This window comes from Aulonocara sp. 'chitande type north' Nkhata Bay, linkage group LG18 (assembly GCF_057382095.1).
Source record: "Aulonocara sp. 'chitande type north' Nkhata Bay isolate Kocher_YH1m ecotype deep benthic linkage group LG18, A_spYH_male_GT1.1, whole genome shotgun sequence".
Classification (NCBI taxonomy): Eukaryota; Metazoa; Chordata; class Actinopteri; order Cichliformes; family Cichlidae; genus Aulonocara; species Aulonocara sp. 'chitande type north' Nkhata Bay.
In genome coordinates, this window is record NC_141361.1 from 21,948,153 (window position 1) to 21,968,354 (window position 20,202).

The 20,202-nt window shown below is 40.2% G+C and overlaps 1 protein-coding gene across 1 annotated transcript; it reads left to right on the forward strand.

Annotated features, from left to right (window-relative positions):
* The first annotated feature begins 310 nt into the window (after positions 1-310).
* Positions 311-18,260, forward strand: klhl24a (kelch-like family member 24a). The gene is made up of 8 exons (XM_086271163.1): positions 311-720; positions 2,119-2,238; positions 2,332-3,176; positions 4,584-4,768; positions 7,496-7,614; positions 12,885-13,073; positions 14,642-14,830; positions 14,951-18,260. The coding sequence occupies exons 2-8, from the start codon at positions 2,164-2,166 to the stop codon at positions 15,149-15,151; spliced, it is 1,803 nt and encodes a 600-aa protein (XP_086127289.1). The 5' UTR covers positions 311-720; positions 2,119-2,163; the 3' UTR covers positions 15,152-18,260.
* The last annotated feature ends 1,942 nt before the right edge of the window (positions 18,261-20,202 follow it).

Sequence of the window (20,202 nt, forward strand, 5' to 3'; positions counted from 1 at the left end):
TGACATTCTTAATTCCGGCCAAGCTCCTCCTTCCTCACCTAAAAAAAAAGTCTGTTATGCTGCTTTTCGTGTTTTTTCACGTGTTCATGTTGTTTATACGGTTTTTCTGCATGTCCTTTATGGGTATCACTGTGCATTATATAACTGTGTAAATCCGCTTTCATATAGGTGTGTTTTACATAGCAAACATTAATTTAATGACGTTAGCGTCCTACACACTCGCGCGCCCTCTACATGTCCGTATAAACAGCGCTTAAAAACTGCTGTTATTTCCGTGTTTTTTTCGATCGCCATCACGTCTTGACAGCAACTTTTTTTCCTCGGTAAAAGTTTGTTTGCAAACAAAGGGAGGCCACGTGGAGGACTCGAAGCATTTGGTAATTGTAGTTTTCTCCTTCTTCAACGCCCAATAACAAACAATAATCCGAACTACACAACCCATAATGCTCCGCGGCAGAGGGATGGCTATTTTTTTCCCTGGCAAATATATAAGGGTCTGTGTTTACAGTTAGCTAGTTAGAAAGTCTTTGTTTTTGTCATCGTCGCGATTCAACATGTCCCGGCTGGATATCAGCCTGCTTTATTTTTTATAACCTTTCGACCATAACTACTCGGAAATACATAGTCAAACTTTTTTTAGGATACAGATTTACTGTTCTACAAATTTGTTTACCCACTGGAGAGAGAGGAGGAAGCTTCATCTGGAACTTTCTGCATAAGGTATTAATTTCTACATTTTACTAAGTAAACATTTGTGGTTGTTAACTTTAGACTTATTTCTATTGTTATTACTTGATTTATTTTTGCTTGAGTCTGTTGTGCTATATAGAGTAAAATAACAGCCCAACATAAAAAAAAACAAAATTAAGTAGGTAACGGTGGGCACGAGGCAAGTTTCTTTTGTCTTACTAATCGAAGCACATAAAGTATTTTCTACCTGTTTAGCTATTTAACCACACACCTAAATATACAAGTAGATATATTTCTTACCGAGTTGAACCTTATTAATATTAAATTAACATAAAATAAACACATAATTCAGCATCTGTTACTATTTTAAATATCAAAAAACAAACTGAGTATTGTTGCAGCCATTTTTCTATGTAAATTTAGCTTAATTTCAGTACTAACAAACGATGTATGAGTGCATATTGTAAAAACTGTGGTGTTGTTGTTGTTTTTTAATATCTGCATCGTATTATGCATCTTATTATGTATTGATCACAAAGGATATCTGCGTCAGATACCTCTGGCTAAACCTGTCCTTTAATCTGGATGACGAGGTGCTGCCGCAGCTGCCTGTGGGGAACAAGCTAACGCACGTGAATGGGTTGAGTTGTTGTTAAAAATAGCCAGAGATAAATTACCTCACCGGAGCAAAAGCCAGGCATGCTCCCGGCTTTTAAAAATACAGCACGGCAATAGATTTAAAATAAAAATAAATCCTTTCTTGATCAGATATTCTCAAGAACTTTATGAACTTTATTTATACCTTGACCTAAAGATGCCGTCTACCTTTCAGTGTGTAACAAAACAATTACTGGGACTCACTTGGTTGCTTTGTCTTTTCTTCTCAAAGAGGTTACTGCCAAAAATACTTTTAAAAAAGAAACTAGTATCCTTGACTTTGCACTTGTTCAAAGAAAAGCATCCCTGCCCCCAGGCCTTCAAACCTGACTGACGTGTAGACCGTTCCAACCGTTGCTCAGCCTCTTTCCCGCCTGTGTCTCTTTGTTTCCCATCTTCCGTGTCATGCACTCCGCGCTCCAGGGCACAACTGCTTCGCAGACAAGGTGCCATACTGATTTGCGTTACATTGACTTCCTTGGAAATTCTTTTCTTAAAGTGTGACGTAAGACTTTGTTTTTGCCCCACTGGCTTAAGAACTGTGCTTGTGAGGGACTTGCGTGATCTCCCCTACTTCCAAACACATGCTTTGTGGTTTTACTCTGTGAGGGCTTTGTTTGTTTGGTGACTGATCTCAGTTCATACTGTAGTAATCTAATTGGGCTTCTTGTTATATATTCACCACCCTTTTTCGAGTATCCCCTGCTGCGATTTCCTAAAGAATAACATGATAATAATAATATTTTTACATTACTTGCTCTCCATCCTCAGATATCTTTTAAAGTATAAAACAGACCTATATTGAAGGTGGCAGCCATGGTATTGATGCTGGGCAGGAGGTTGAACAGGGAGGACTCTGGGATCAGAGACTCGCCAGCTGTCAAACGCAAGGTGCAGTCAAAGAAAAGATACACAAATAACTAACATTTGTTCCCAAATCTTTTGTGGCATCTTATCAAACCACACGTCTTTTTGTCTCCCAAGGTGTTTGAGGTTGAATCTAAAAATATAGCCAACCAGGATGTTCTGGACTTCTGCTCCGGATCCTTACACTCAGAGGGCATTCTGCAGGTGTTCAATGAGTTTCGCGACTGCCGCCTTTTCACCGACGTGGTCATCAGTGTGCAGGGCCGTGAGTTTCCCTGCCACCGCGCTGTGCTATCTGCCTGCTCTTCCTACTTCAGAGCCATGTTCTGCAATGATCACCGCGAGAGCCGTGAGATGCTTGTTGAAATTAACGGCATCCTAGCCGAGGCGATGGACTCATTTCTCAACTACGTTTACACCGGCCGTGCCAAAATCACCACTGAAAATGTCCAGTTTCTCTTTGAAACCGCCAGCCTTTTCCAGATCACCACACTCCGTGATGCCTGCGCTAAGTTCCTAGAGGATCAGCTGGACCCGTGCAACTGTCTGGGCATCCAGCGCTTTGCAGAGGCGCATTCTCTGAAGCAGATGGCCAGCCGCTGTCACAGTTACGCCTTGGCCAACTTCTCAGAGGTGGCTCTGCACGAGGAGTTCCTCGACCTGCGTAAAGAAGAGTTGGAAGAGTACATTAACAGTGATGAACTTTCTGTCTGTAAGGAAGAGTTTGTGTTTGAGGCAGTGATGCGCTGGGTGTACCACAGCGTGGAGGCCAGGAAGCCCATTCTGAAGGCTCTCCTCCACCATGTCCGCCTGCCCCTTCTGCACCCCAGCTACTTTGTTCAGACCGTGGAGGGAGACCAGCTCATCCAAACTGCCCCAGAGTGCTACCACCTTCTCCACGAGGCCAGGCGTTACCACGTGCTCGGAAATGAAATGATGTCACCCAGAACTCGTCCACGAAGGTAACTAAAATGTTGATTCCCAGGTATGAGGAAGGTGACTTGTGTGTGTGACAGTTGCATGAGTGATAAATGAACTGTCTTTTCTGCCAGCCTTTTTGAATTATGTTTCAAACAACGATGAAAGATGTCACCGTGATAGAAAACACATCTTTTTAAGCAGTTAGCCAATCTTTTATCCCACATTGCATAACTAGATTTTACGATATGCGCGTGAACTCAGTGCTCCTGCCCGTGTTGTTGTTGTGTGTGTTTCAGTGTGAAAAACACAGGGAGTGCTAGTGTGTTGAAAAGACAAGTGTGTCACTGAGTCAGCTGGGTTTTGTAGTCCTATTTTAAAATGGAAATGATAATGAGGGAGGCCGAGCATGTTCCTGTACAGACTTGATGTAAAGGAAAGAAAAAATTATGTGATGCAAGACATGGTAATCATGAAATGTTGAGTCTTGTTGTCGTATCACCAGTCTAACTCACCTCACCAGTGTGTTTGGGTTCTCTTTGTCCTCACCTGTTAACTTTGTACCTATTTACCAAGCAGCCCGTATGCCGTATGTGTTAACTTTTGTACACGTGCATGTTAAAGTCTCTGATAAAGGACAAAAGCAGGTGCTGACTAAAAAAGCAGGCCATATGGTAGACTGTACTGTCTCCTTTGTTGTTAGACCTGCCTAAAAAAAAAAGAGGGAGCAATTGTAGTTGTCGGTTATAAGGCGTTGTGTATTTCAAGTGTATTGTTAGTTGTTAGACGCATCTGGACTTCTCCTCCCCCGGGAAGCCTCCAGAAAGAAACTGATCACATCCACACAGCTTAGACACAAAGCTAAAGTGCTCCGGGGCCAGACTTTCTCTTAGTACTTGAACCAGCCCTGGAACTGTGCATTTTTCTGACAACGTGTAAACAAGCCATGAAAGAAACTGCAAATACGCCTACTTCTCAACACGGTACAGCCCAATATCTGACATATGAATGGTAGAATGGTAGAACAAGAAAAGAGGCTGTAGTTAATTAGCTCTCCCATAGGAAATGTAGTCATGTCCAGGGCATGTGTTGAACAGCCAAAGAGGAAAGCTTTGTGATCATGGAAATTCAGCTTAAGCTTAGCCTCGAGTGTGTTTTTGTTGTGCCTGAGATTGATGCATTCATTGTAAGCTGAACTTTGCCTTGAAGATAAATGAAGGTAAATCCTGTTGAAACCTTTTATGTCCCTGCCCTCCAGGTGTTGACATGTGTGTTTATATATATATTCATACCCTTTTAATTAGACACCATGTCTGCAATGTTCATTCCTCCTTGCTGGCCTTTTTATTTAAACTTCTTTTTTTGTTTGTTTTTATAATTTCTGCACTTTCATTTGTACTTAATCTGTAATTTCTATGGCTCTCCCCCTCCCTCTGCTCTTTATTTTAAAGGTCCACTGGGTACTCAGAGGTGATTGTGGTGGTGGGTGGCTGTGAGCGGGTAGGGGGCTTCAACCTGCCCTACAACGAATGCTACGATCCAGTCACAGGAGAATGGAAATCACTGGCAAAACTGCCCGAGTTCACCAAGTCAGAGTACGCCGTCTGCGCACTTCGCAACGACATCCTGGTGTCAGGTAAGATCCAGCCCACATGCTACACTTTATTTGCATGGCTTTATCGAAGCCTGAACACAGACAATTTTTAAATACCATCTATCCAAGTTTAAGTTACTGCTTTCTTGACCTTAAACTACTCAGGAACTAATTGTTGAATGTGTTGTTTTCTCTTTTTTATTACTTTTCAATGTATTATTTTTGCTAGTGGACATTTAGAATTCAGGTAAGTAATATTTTAGTGCTGGGTACACATCAGATACAGTCGGTTTGTGCTTGACTTGCCATCTAATCTCTCAGCGGAGAGGCAGGAAAGGCCACGGTGACTGTTTGCCCTGTGTTATTTTTAAGGTCTCAGCCCATTCGAGTTGAAGGAAAATATGAGCGCAACATCTGGAGGCACTCTGCAGGCTCAGTGCTATGAGACACCCTCACTGGCTGTTTCTGTCCTTCTTTCTCTTCCTACTGACCACTTCCCAAGGTCACCAAATTGACACTAACTCTCCAGGTTTCTCGGAATCTTCTTCATATAAGGATGAAAAAGTCTGTTTCCATAGTTTTTTCTGCAAGAAGCTTTACAGTAAATGTTAATCTGAGGTATAGCCTTCATGGGCGCTTGGCAAGACTGCTGCATTTTTCAAACTGCTGCCAAGTGTGTTGCAAGTCTCCTTTGGTGAAAATACATCCTACATTAAATAAGATGTTTTTCTCATTTATTTTAACTGGTGAGGTCAGAGTAAAGGTATTTGCCAATGTCAAAACATTATTTTACATTTATGCTGTGTGCTAGACTTATATCTGTATATGTTTTTTTCTTTTTTGTGTTTTTTTTCTTCCTAAGAAAAAGTATTAACAAGAGCTCCGATGTGCCTGCTAGGCCTTCTCATGCTCAAACATGCTTTATATGAGCTGCACTGCAGTAATGGATAAAAACATTGCTAGAGAAGAGGGGGAAATATAGAAAGAAAGACACAGAGAGAGAAAAAAAGAAAGCTCTCCCCTTTAGCAAAGAGTGCAGTGCTGTCCCGCGCCAAGTCCTCACGTGTGTGCTATCACTCAGCCTCCAAACAGCATGAAAACGTCAACATAGCCCTCCCTCCCCCGTGCCTGTCCCACAGAAGTACATGCACAACACTGCTTTATAGCCTGTTGCGATCTTTATTGACATACTTTCTGTCTTTTGTGTGTGTTGATACATTAAATCCCTCCTCCTCAACTTTTATTTGTCTCAGTCACATTCCTGCACATACCACCATTCTGCCTGCCCTTTTTCATGCACTGTCGCAATACCTTCCAGGGCCTCCAGTATGTAGCACAGCTGCAGTTATTTCTGGTCTTAAATAGGATATGGGTATAGAAAGTGTCCCTGGCTTCTCCGTCCTTGGACTTGAACTCTGGCCAGTACTGACCTACTTAGGTCAATAACACTCCAATAAGCCTCCTACTGTATTATCAGCTAGTGAGCAGCAACACATGTTCATGCCACATACATGTGGCATACATGGATTGTATCTCATTGTCACAAGTTGCTTTTTCATGACTGGTATTCTAAGACATACTCTAAGAAATGCTTATTGGTATTTCAAAGACATGCAAATGTCACACAAATCATGTCTGGGACCTCCCAAAGTCATGGATTCTTGTGCTTTAAAAACAGTGATTAGCAGTGGCCCTCCCCATCTGCACCGGGAAGACATTACCTACTGGCATTTTTAAAGAGGAAAGACCCTATTCCAAAGAAACACTGCTTTTATGACTAGCTTTTCAAATGTACATGTCTGTCTTTGAAGGGATAAAGTCTCCATCATTGCAAATCTTTCAACAGCAGGTCTTCAGGAGCAGCACACTGTCTGGATTTTTTTCTTCCTGCAGACTGATTGAGCTGATACATGCTGCAACTAGCTTCTTTGGCTTCTTCTTAAATGATTGAACATTAATTACAGACAGACCTGCAGAGGACCCCTTTCCACCTTTGTTCCACTTTATCGTTGCTCCACACAACCACTGATCTGTGTGCTGTACAAAGTAAACAACCTTCTGAGCACTGCTGACACGTGATACATAACAGGTTGTTGGATAAAAGTCAGCAACCTGTTTCCTAGACCTGCTTTTTTTCCAGAATTGATAACATTACCTTTTTCTCTTCCAACTTTACTGTTGACACACATATATATATATATATATATATATATATATATATATATATATATATATATATATATTGGTAGTTTATTAAATATTTAGGGGAGATTCTTTCTTTTTTCCTGCTGTCTATGTTTGGCAGCGGGGAGGCAAGAAGGGGCACAAGTTTGGGCTTGCTTGAAATGTGGCTGGGTCATGTCATTACATGGTCAAATGACGCCTTCTTCTCCACAATGTCACAGATGACAGATAGAGGATACGCTGCAGTAGTAGTAGATTGTTAGCAGACAAAGATCCTTTCATGCGTGTTTGCTTTGAAGGTAAATACAAACAAAAAATCTCTGGAACATAATTGCATGGGTATGTGTGCGTGTGTGTCAGAGTCAGATAAGACTTACAACACTGACCTAGTTAGGCGATAAGTTATTACTTAACACCCAAAGTGTGCTGCTCATCAAGAGTAGCGTTTTAAAGTTTTTATATAGGATCAACCACATTGTTAGACTAATAGTGAATAGAGTTATAAAATGTAGAGCACTCAAAGCTGAACTCAGAGCTGTCTTAACTGTATTCATGAGAGCTGTTTTCATTTTGTTGTTTTTTTAGGTGGTCGTATAAACAGCAGGGATGTGTGGATGTATAACTCCCAGCTCAACCTGTGGATCAGAGTGGCTTCTCTTAACAAAGGTCGCTGGAGGCACAAGATGGGTGTGCTACTGGGCAAGGTAAGGAGGGACATAATGCCTCTTGATGTCTGACTCGACTTAAGTTTCAGCATCAGGTTTTACCCAGTGACAGCACCACAGCAACACCGCAAGTTAGTTCATGATAGAGTGTGACGTGTCTGCTACTTGCAATTTTTCATATCAATTTCCTTTTGTTTTTTAAATGTCTTGTAGAAATTGTGAACGCTCTCTTAATGACATTTTCGTAACTTTTTCTATAACAGGTGACAGAACAGCTGTTGTTGTTGTTTTTTTCCAGGATGTCGTATCTGTCTGTCTCCAACATTTCATAGCTATTGAATCTTGGCTACATAGGAACTAACCAGCAACTATGCTTCACAGGAAAAATGCGATGTGTGTTTACAGAAACTTGAGTAATGGGATCATCCGAGAAGAATGAAGAGAATGCGTAGCATCATCATTATCTTCCTTACTTCCTCACATAGTTTCTAAGATCAAGTCTTAGATAGGGGCTGACATTTACATGTCTACAAGAATCTGTGGAATCTTTTCCGCGGAAGTTTTCAATTGCTGTCGAATTTGCATATTCAACGTAGGTCTCATTCCACACTATTCCGGGTCAAGTGATAGTTTTAGAAATTCCTAAAGGCATTGTATACTTAGGGATGATTGACATTAAGCATCTGGCCTTAAACCTGATTCAGTCAATAATTCTAAGAAAAAATTACAATAATTGTTATTGCAGTTCCATTTGATTATAGCCTGATTTTTGCTGTCACACATCCATGTGTTGCCTGAGGGTTTGTAAACAGCTGTTGCCAACTTGTCTCACAAACCCTGATACGCAGGAGCCTATTCAACAGACAAAAGTTTTTTTTCGTTTTTAAAAGAACCACAAGCTACTGTTTAGAGCTGACTAAACAGTAGCTTCAGCTACTGAAAGTCTGTAGCTGATTCAGTCATTTCATATACTTTACACATGTTATTTTGAAGATGTTATAGACATTCATAATCAAAATGTCTTGAAATGTAAGATTTCTTTGTCTCAGAGAGGTTTTTCATAGCTAGCACAGCCTGGCCACATAGGAATATTTATAGAGAAAAGTGTAGCTTACAGTCAAGCAATCAGTGCTGCACAATGTGCTACAGCATAACGCTCCATTACATCGGTGTCAATCCAGCATGTGTACTTTGAAAGTTGAAGTTCAGTAAAGTTTGTGTGCATGTGATGACGTGTGATTGCAAAGATTTGAGCGCTGTAAAAAACAATGTGTCACTCGCTCAGTGTATTTACCGTTTCTTATTTCCTTGTTCCAAAGGATTTTTAATATCTTTGAGATAAAGTACAAAAGAGCAAACACCTACATATTTAGGAATTTCTGGAATCTGTTCCATGGAGCTTTTTGACTACTTTAAAATGACGTGGTTCAGTCATATGTCTCATTTTAGTTTTGCGGCTATGGTTTTCCATGGAGGCTTGAAGGAAATAGTTAAGAAGTCGTAAGGGTGTTTGGCATTAGATATCTATCTTTAAACCTGATGAAGTCACACACACTAAGTCATCTGTTTTTGGTTTTTTTGGCGATAGGCTGCTTTCTGCTGTCACATATCTGTGTTAACTGAAGGTTTGGTGTCATCTCACAAATCTTCGTATACAATCCTGTTAATACCTTCCACGCTGAAAGTAACTCAACTGTCAAAAAATATTTTGAATGATCTTTTACAGATATTTTCTTTTTAGTACAGCTATACATAGATTCAAGAGCTCCAAATGAGTTTGTAAAGACGCATTGGGTCCATACTATAATCTTCATCACACAAATATACTGTACAGTCTGTCTTCATTACAGACGGAACTTGATAAGTGCTTCTGCTTTAGAGCCGTTACCAGTCCATTAAACTTGTATGTCTCCAAATTTATTCAGTGTCTTTTATCAGCGTTGGCATGTTCTCCTGACAGCTGCACATTCCAAAATAGGAATTACCGCAGTGGACCCAGGAGTCGCACGCATGCCTTAGCTCTGTGCATTGTGTTCAAATTCAGACTTGTGTAGGCGGACTGTTTTCCACACAGAGAATTGATCACTAAGAGAATCGAAAAAGAATTGAACCTCTAGTTGGACGAAATTTCTGAACTGTAGACATTTGTTGTTGATGTCGTCTAAAGAAGGACAGTTGTTTTGGTTCATGCATGCACATAAGTTCATGTTCAGGCCAATACATCACTCATATGCACTTTAGTGACAAATGATTACTCACTATTACAAACATCAAGTTAATGGACACGACTACAAGTATTCTTGGAAAGCTTTGAAATAGCGCTGTATTTACTCTTTCACAGGGGATGTGACTCAGGGACTTCTTATCGTTGGTAGGTCTGTAGTGCAAACATCCTTTTCTTATTTTTGGGACGTTTCTTTGATCTACACTGGATTTTACACGACACTCAAAATATTTTGTTGCCTTGCCACAGCAAACTACATATGTGCATTTGGTGTACGTGCTGCTGTTCTACAACAGTGTGGTATTTAGTTGGTGGTCATGGTGTGGCTTTAAGAGTCAGTAATTAACTACAAAGTGAACCATGCACACATGTGTGGTGAAAACATGACTGATATTGGTACATTAAAGGAAACCACGGTTAATGGTAAGAGTCTGTAGCTGGCTGGGCACTCCCATGCAAAACCTGTTGAATGAAAAAAGATCAACTTTTATACCAAAGTACAAGTTTTGCAACTCAAAACTGGACAAAAAAATGTAAGCGTATCTAAAACCATAGACATACGAATTACTCTGTGATGTATTCTCTTTTATCCTCTGCTTGTCGATGGTCTGTCAAGTAATTATAGAAAAATGCTTCTTAAAGCTTTAAAAGTTTTTATCCTTTTGATCGCTTTAGTAGCCGTCCTCCTAACTGAAGGTAAATAAACGTCTGTCAGAGATAAGACCTCTATTTATCATTTTTCAAATTACCTGAATGTATATTTATAGTACTATTTATATTATCATTTTACCTCAGAATCGTTTGGCATGTAGATCTGGAAGGTTTTTCCAGTTTGTGCCTTTTTTGTTTTGGTCTCATTCCAGGTTCTTATCTGGCTTTTTATCTCTGAGACATTTTGCCCCTTGACAATGTATCTTTCTGTTTGTTGATTTCCTCAGAATTCAGTTCCCCTCCCCCTGAGTTTATACCCTCTCATTTCCTCATTCAGCTTGTAATTTCCCCTTTTGGTGAAAAAGCACTGATGTGGCAGTTGCAAGTTTAGAATAACAAAGTACAAGCGTCTATAATGCAGGACCAGGTATAATCCTACTACACTTAAAGTTGATAAATGAATGTAAGGTTTGCTGAAGTGTAAACATCTAGAGGATAGCTGATTATCACGGGGATGGCGGTATAAGATCACACAGACACACACGTGTACACTTCTCAGTGTCCTGCAGTCTGATACGTCCTGTTGGACTGGTCTAGTTTCCATAGATATAATCTAAAATAGGTCACCACTTGTTTTCCTGTCCCTGTTATGGTGGCACATGGTGACGGCTGTTCACATCTATTATATGTTTCACTCTCTCTCTGTCAGTCTCTCTCTCAGACACACTCACACTCTTTCGCTCTTTCTATTAATACGCTCGTGTTTTTGTCCCCCTGCTGCAGTTGTTCTGTGTTTCTCTTGCTTTAACTACATCTTACCTTAGCACATGTTAAGGAAGCTGTTAATCATTTAACCAGTGGCTCAGCACTTAAATATGGTCATAAAACTAGCATGCATGTTCAGTGAATTACAATTGTGTCTGCAGATTTATGGATTTTGTTTAGCTCAGCATATTTTTATGACAGCTGCATACTTTAGGTCAGTATTCATTGGCTGTCTGCGCTGCCATTATGTCCTAGTATTGACAGACTTTCATGGTGTATCAAAAGCTGATGTCTTATTAAAAGAGTGCAAATACAGTGATCCAGTGCCCCACCCCCACTCCTTTCCACCACCTTCTTTAAACAATCTTGTGTCTGGATATCTTCAATGGCTCTTTAAAGCGCCAGCCCACCAGAATTACATAAGGAAGAACAAGATGCTTTACATTTGTTGTTGCTATTACTGTGGGCGCCTTAAAGGTGTGTATCTAGCTTTACATGTGACTGGATTGAAATTGTTGTTAATACAAATAGAAAGGAGGAAAAAAACAGCTCAACAAAACCAGTAGTTTAACAAAATCCTTTGTAAACAACTCCTTGCACTTGATTATATGTATCTCTCAGTAGCCTGTTTTCTTCTTTATCGCTCTTTGCTTCTCTCGCGTCTCTCACTTTTAGGAAAAAACAACCCACATTTACAGTTTATCAGCTGTATCAACATTAATTATTAAAAATAAACAAATTGCAGTTGGCGTGCATGCCCACGGTCTTATTCAGTGAGTTACAATGTGGCAGCTCAGTTATGTGATTCTGTCACTGAAAATACACGAATGCAGAGACAATACTACTCTGTAACCGCACGACTTATAAACAAGAATAGGGATTGTCAGTTTTTCAGTTGGAAAAACAATAGTGCTATTCAGCATTAGCTAGGCGTTTAATGCTAATAACCATGTGTCCCATCAGCTTCCGTCTTTTTGTTCCTCTTCTTTTCCTCCATCTTTCTTTGTTCCTGTCTCTCCTGTTTTCCTCTTTTTCTTGTCTGTACTTATTTATGTTTCCTATTTTGCAGAGAGGCAGGAACAGCCTGAAGGTTTTCTCTTGCATAACACCGCACTTGTAACCAGCAATGCTCCTCACTGTTTTCTTGACACGTGAGCCCTTTACAGAGGATGTTATTAGCATAACTGAAAAATACATCTGTGTCTTTCACAAAGTTGCTGTAGCATTTGTAGGGTCTGTCTCATGTCAACACAGTATCCCCAATTCTGTTGCTGTAGTTTGGAATATAGTTTATGCATAGTGATTGCCAGATTTGCTTCATCAGGCAGAATGAGAGTGTGGAAATTCAGGCTGTAACAAGTATGCTGTCAAGTTCAGACGTTCGTAGTTATGAAGATTTATGTTTAAAGGTTAACAGATGAACTGGGCTTTGCAGTAAGGAACTGATCATTGTGCCTATTCAGAAGAAGTACGTCAGCAACACTCTGCTCCTGATGAACTGGTTTTCTAAAGCTGACATAGAGGCTGTTGTTCATGTTCATAAAGTAGTGAATTTGAATGCAAACATCTTTTTGCTGTGAATAATTTTGTTTCTCTATGCTTGAAATTTCTCTTACTTTTAATTTTGGCCCCTCATCTGACCCTCATACATTTGTGTGTCTGTCTGCAGGTTTATGTTGTGGGTGGTTATGATGGACAGAGCCGCCTGAGCAGTGTGGAGTGTTATGACTCCTTCTCTAACCGCTGGACAGAAGTGGCTCCCATGAAAGAAGCGGTCAGCTCTCCAGCTGTGGCCAGCTGTGCTGGAAAGCTCTTTGTTATCGGAGGAGGGCCTGACGATGAAACCTGTTCAGACAAGGTGATAAATGGTTTTTCAGCACCCACACACTCAAGCACATAGTGCTCTTTTTTTTTCTTTTTCTTTTTTTGCCTGTCCCGTTTGGTTCTTTTGCCATCAGAATTGTTGTCTAAAGGCAAAGAAAGATGCCCAACGGATTTACTTTACCAAATGGACCATCCCAGCCTTGCTGTATTGGTCTATTTGATTCACCTTTGCTTTTATTGTTTATTTTATTTTCATTTGCTGAACATGGGACAGACTTGACTGGGGAAAAGAAAAGGGAGAAAGACAGAGGGAAAGAAAAAGAGCGGGTAAGAGGGACGGTGATAAAGGGCAAAAACCAACAAAACAAACAGACTAAGCTGCTCTCAGATAACTTGTTTTCATAATTACAGGTGTGCAATGGAAGTTTAAAATTCTGCTTTGTTTTGCTTTTTTTCAAGCTCCTTTACGTCACACAACATAAAACATAATATGTAAAGGCCTCATAGTTCTCGGTCGCTGCATGATTTGTATAAAGATCAGATTTCCCCTTTTTCCTGAATTGAGTTAAAGGGAAGGCTTAAATAACAATAATTTCTTACCAAGTATTTTAGCTTTCGTAAAGCTGGAGTACAAACACTCACTGATGGTTTTGCATAGTAGTAACAGGTACACCCTGTTTATTCAGGTTGGTCCTGATTTACCTTGTTTCACTTTGTTAATTGTATCCAGGCTTTGTTCTCCATGGAATGCATTAATTGTACTGTATTTCAGGTTTTATTTCATAGCATTTACTCATAGGAGTAAAGCTATAACAGCTTAACATGCTGACATATTCAGAAATGTTACAGTAGGAGAAAAATACAGTGGCACGTGATGACGGACCATTTTACCATGATAAACTTTCTGTGAAATGAATGCTAGGTAACAATAGCGATAACTTACTTAAGGATTAGGTCATTTGTCATCTGTCACGCTACCATGTAAAACAGATCGCCTCAGAATTTGGACTTAACAAGTACCTTGGAATAGTTTCAGTATGTTTTGAATGACAGGCCACATTGTTGGTAGTAAACAGGAAGACACTGGCTTTCTTAGGAATCCAAAGTTCCAACGAAGCAGTTTTTTTACGTCCGTGAAATAGCTGGCATATTTGTTTATGTCTATGCAGAGTAGAAAAAACACATTCATGTGCAGAGGGGCAGCCTGATAAGACTAAGAGCCCATGCTGACTCCAGATTTTTGATCTGCTCATCTCTTGGCTCTGCTAACAGGGTCATTTAGATTGGTCCCAAAGGTCCTAATCTGTCTCAGCGAGACTCTGTGCTCAATGGAAGTCCTTAGAGACCAAACTTTTGGGGGGAGGCTATTTTAAAGATAAGTGGGTGAGAGAATGTTTGGATTGTATGCAAAACCACACAGAGATGCACTTAATGTCAGCCCACAGAAGAGTCAGTAACCACCGAATGGGCTTTACATATTTTAGTTGTTACTGCTTTTGACAGCTGTTTTTCCACTGCATGGTATAGATTTTTCTAAGATAAAGAAAGATAAAGTTTCTTTCATCTTTGTAAAACACCACTATGTTCAAACGTATGTTACAGGTTCAGTGCTATGATCCAGAGACAGACTCCTGGTTGCTACGTGCCAGCATCCCCATTGCCAAGCGGTGTATCTCAGCAGTATCTCTCAACAATCTGATCTATGTGTGCGGCGGTCTCACGAAGTCCATTTACTGCTACGACCCTGGAGAGGACTACTGGATGCATGTGGCTCAGACCTTCAACAAACAGGTTACTATCAAACACAGACGCTGAGTGCCCGAATCCACAAACTGACTTTAGCCATAAGAATATGAAGAGTTCTATACTTTGACGATGTACCCTTTAATTTCTGTCTTTCTTTAACTGTAGGAGAGCTGTGGCATGTCAGTGTGTAACGGAAAGATCTACATCCTCGGCGGCAGGGGGGAAAATGGCGAAGCCACAGACACCGTCCTGTGTTACGACCCAGCAACAGGCATCATGACGGGAGCATCCTCTATGCCTCGAGCCATCTCCTACCACGGCTGCGTAACCATCCATCGTTACAATGACAAATACTTCAAGTCATGACCAGGAACAGGATCGCACACACAGACACTCTCTCAACATGAGAGCAAACATTAAAGAACTCTCCAAGTACTCATACATGTACAAAGACAAAAACTAACCACACCCCGTTTTTTTTGTTTTTTTAATAAGAGGCACATTTAATAGTTCTAACCACAGCATCAGTGAGCTAATTTATTTCCTCACAGCATCATGTAGCAAGACTCGTTGCGGTGCTGTGAATCTTTTGTTGTCTTAATAGCCTTTCTGTGGAAATCCTTAGAAGCTGATAACACTAATGGCTTCTCTGCAACCAGAGATAAAGTGGAACCAGATCAGCATGAGAGATGTGCTTTGGTGAAAATCAGTCTTAAATTACACTGTAGATCTCTGAAAACAAAGCGAAACAAAAGCGTGGTTGCTTTTTCATTTACCGAAGAGTTTCAATTGAAATATGAGCTTCGAGATTCATTCTTGACCTTGAGATGAGATTAAACTACAAGCTCACTTACTCACCTTTTCACATAGCGTTCTATGAATAGATTGACACGTGTTAAAATATTTGATTTTGAGGTGTGCTCAAAAAAGTCATTAAGTGAAAACAAAGGGTGGTGCTCCCAATTACATTATTGAGTTTTTGCTAGCACTCATTTATCATACCTACAGACCATCAATATAAAAAATGTAACTTCCCAGCACTCTGCTTTCATTCCTGTGCAAAGTATAACCTCAAGATTTAGGTCGCTGATGATTAATGAGAGTTCTGATGAGCAAAAAAACAACACTGAAAATATCCGCCGAGAGCCAACAGTTGTCTCTGGAGAAACAAAAATATATCCAAAAATACTGATCTGAGTGATCAGGTCAGATTACTCACCTCGCCCCCCTGCACTCATGCAGTTTGTCTCATACAGTAAAGTTATGCCAAGCTCTGGCAAAGAACATAATAACGAACTGTGCTCTGTTGTTTTTTTTTTTACCTCTTCTCCAATACTGAAAATGACCTGATAGAAATGTGGTAAGCAGTCAGCCAGCTGCTCTCCCACAGTATCATCTGTCATAAATACGAAGCTCTTTCACTCCTCAACCCAGAGCCGAGTTAAGAGAAGAGGTAAAGAGCAGAAGCTGTGAAAACATTGGACTCTAGCCACTGTTGGCTCTTCCCTTGTGTTTCCTTTTTTTCCCATCTCATCACCACTCACCATTAAGTTCCACTTCCCATATGTGTGTTTCTCTTCCTGCGCTCCAGCTGTGTCATCACCTCACTTTTTACAGTCAGCCATGCTATTGCCTTCTAAGCTGTATTTTTTGCTCCTTTTTAATTATTATTATTTCACTCATTATTGCCTTTTTTTGGTAAGTTATATTTGCCCGTGCCTATTTTTTTATAATTGGATGTTTATTGTATGATAAGTAGTTATGTCGACGTTAGTCCATCGGTGTACTGGGCTTGTGGGGTGGTTTTGTAGATGTGAGAAGCCTTTTGTGGATCAAACTCATAGACTGCTCTGAATAAATGGTGTGCATGTCTGGTGTGTATGTGTGTGTGCGTGTGTGTGTATGTGCGTGCACGTGTCTGTGTGTGTAAGGTTATTGTGTGACTTTTACTGCTTGGTCTGGATGCTTTGGGAGCCACGCAGGTTTATCACAGAGTTGTCGTGCAATGCTGCCACATCTCACCTGTACACTTACATGTAAAGATGTAACTCGGGGTAACCATAGATACCTCCAGGTGTGTATGCGCGTATGTGTGTTGAATGGTCAGCTAAGGTGGCGGGTGCAGCAGTGCTGGCCCTCACACAGTTGGCGGGTTTAAGAGTCTTGAATGATGAGGATTTTGGATGGTGTGGCTCTTGGTCAGTAAAAGTCACCTTTTAATACAATTGGTGTTGATAGATTGCTGTGAATATACAGTTAACTTTGTTTTCTTTGTTTAACCTATATTTAAATGTATCTTTGTATTCTTGTTTGCATAATATGTTCTCTTGAGAGCCCCGATTGTGCACTTTGACAGAATCCTGTTAAATGTAGAACTTTATGACAATGATTTCCTTTTTTACTGTATCAGTAAATGTTCTTTGCTTTCATGTGACGTATAGAAAAGAGATTGAAAAGGGCCTGTCAGCTCCTCCTGTTGACCACTGCCTCCTACGCTGAAAAAAACAGCAAATATTGCTGCAAAGGAAGCAGCGTCGTCATGACAATTTCAGTTGTCAAATTTTAGAGATTTGTGAATTTGGCACTCAGCACCATTACCTAATATCCTTTAAGAACAGCTCTGGTCATGCTTCACCTGTCAGGTATGATAACAAAAATATGTAGGGGGAAGTTGTTGGTTTTTTTACATAAACATTCTTCACATTCCTCCAAATGGAGGTCAGGTTAAGGAGCAATACAGGTGGAAAAATGAAGCACCTCCTGATTCACCTGCTTGCAGAAGTCAGGAGGAGTGACGGGTTCAGTTGAGGTGCAGGAAAGCGGAAAGGCTGAAGCATGGGAGTGATAAAGTGAGAATCTGAGTGTGTGTGCGTCTGTGATTTCACTGAGTATTTACTCTTAAGTAGGGCACAAACTGTCATGTTGTGCTGATTTATTGATTTTCATTAATGTCTTTCATGTATTATTGACTTTTGATAAGAATATCCATCATTTTGTTTTTTTTGTGTGTGTACTGTTTTGGGTTTTTTTTTAATCTTTTGCTTGTTGTGGTGAGTTGTGGGATTGCGTGATGCTGAGAACATAAAAAGGACGTGCAGCAGATTACACCCCAAAAAACTGAGGGTTACAACTTGCTCACCAGAGTTAAATGTTAACACAGATAAGAGCCACATTTGAGATCCTGAAGTCAGTCTTGTTGGAAAAGCACCACCTGTGCCTTGCCTTGATATCAAGAGATGTAACCTCTTAAGTGCTGCCCTAGGTGCCTTAGCGAAAGATTAATGAGTGAGCAATTACATCAGATAATTGTGATATACACTGCTATTATTGTGTGCATGATGTGTGATACTTTAACAACACTTTTCTTGTGCTCTTCGTTTTAAAAAAAATCTTTCAATTTTTGTAAACTGCAGTATGTTGAAATGTAATGGTTGAGTTGTTTATGAGAAACATCAATAAAGTTTTTCTTAATGTATCAACGCTTTGCTCTCACTCATTGTTAACAAGTGAAAGTCTACAAGAAAACAACGATGCACCTGTTCAGATGCTCATTAATGCAAATTCCCGCTGTGATAGCCTCAGTGTCCTGCTCTTAGCTGACAGGAGTGGCACCTGGTGTGGTCTTCTGCTGCTGTAGCCCATCTACTTCCAGGTTGGGCGTGTTCATTCAGAGATGCTCTTCTGCACAGGTGTTGTTTTGACTTACTGTTACCTTCCCAGCATCTTCAAGCTTTATGGCCATTGCCCTCTGACATCAACAAGGCCTTTTTGCTCAGAGAGATGCCGCTCACTGGATATTTTTGTTTTTTGGAGCTTTCTCTGTAAGCACCAGAGATGGCTGTGTGGGAGAATCTCAGTAGATCAGCAGTTTCTGAACTACTTATTCCTTTCTTGAACTTCAGCGGATCATTCATGGCAAAACACAGTGACTTGCTGCCATGTTAGGCTGATTAGATATTTGTGTTACGTAATGAGCAGCTGAACAGGCGTACCTGAGAAAGTGGCCACTAAGTAAATTCTCACACATGTTCATTGTGGATCATTTTCATGCCAGCAATGGAGGTAAAACTCCTCCAAGAGAAGATGTCCTGATATTTATGTTCCCTTCTCAAACAAAATGTAAAGTTTTCACTGAAATCAGAAGGCTGAAATGAAAAGCGATTCTTGTGGTCAGTGCAGCATGCAGTCAATGTGCCCCGAGAAGTTGTGTATTTTCTCAATCAAGCGATCGTGAGCACATCCGTTTTCACAACAGACTGGCCATAAAAAGAATGGAAACAAAGTGATTTATGTATTTCATCGAAACCACAACTATTGTCCCACAAATATCCATGAAGATGTCACAAAAGAAGAGATGCGCCATGTGGGTTTTGTTGCAAGTTGTAACAATCTGCTCCACAGAGCTGTGGACACTGTATTCACCAAGGGATGAGTCAATCATGCTGGTGAAGTTTTAATGAGTCATTGTGGTGAACAATGGGACAGTGTTTAAAAGCAGCCGCACTTTTTAAAGTAGGATTGAGCAACCCATGCTTCATTATCAGGCCCTTTTTATTTAAGTCTCATGTGATTTATATTCTCCATATTATGCTTTGGTTTAATGAAAACCACAAAGAATCCTCTCAGAGATTGTTACCGTCTCGCTACATTTACCCCAAACATTATGGGAAAAATTGAAGACATGCCTTACCCATACATCTGTGTTCTGATATATGCAAAGAGCTCATCAGGGACATGCATTCTCAGACGGGATAATACTATACAGTTCATTAATCAGCTGTGATTATAAGATTTTTGGCTCTGGCAGCATGTTGTCACGTCAGTTATCCAGCTGAGTGGCAGCTAACATAAATTACTGAGGATGCCAACTCTGTGGTATAGTTGCAGGTCTGATCTGGTTTGAGTAAAATGCTTGGTTTAACTCCATGTACCAACGTGAGCAACACAGACCTACCTGAAAGTGAGACCATACGAAGGGATGAAGGGATACAACAATGAAGCTGGAACCGCTCACAGCCCACCTGCTCACCCACTGAGCTAAAGTGACACCCATATTAATTGAATGTTGACTGGAAAATACTGCAACTAGAGGCACATTTACACATTCACATGTGCACATCTCAAGGTCTCTCTTGGAAATGAGATTTTTAATCTCAATGAGATTTTTACCTGGATCAATAAAGGACTAATAAAAAAAATTCCAGGTCTCCAAAAAACCCCAATTTCAAAATACATTAAAAGCTGAAAGGTGTGTTTTGTACTGTTAATTAATGTACTTAGAATATGTAAATTGATGATCTGATGGGGGTTAATCTATAAATCATGACACTCCGCTGCCACATAACATAAGGTTAAAGTATCAGTATCGAGTATCATGTCGGTATTGACAATACTAGTGCTGTTTTTACTTGGTATCG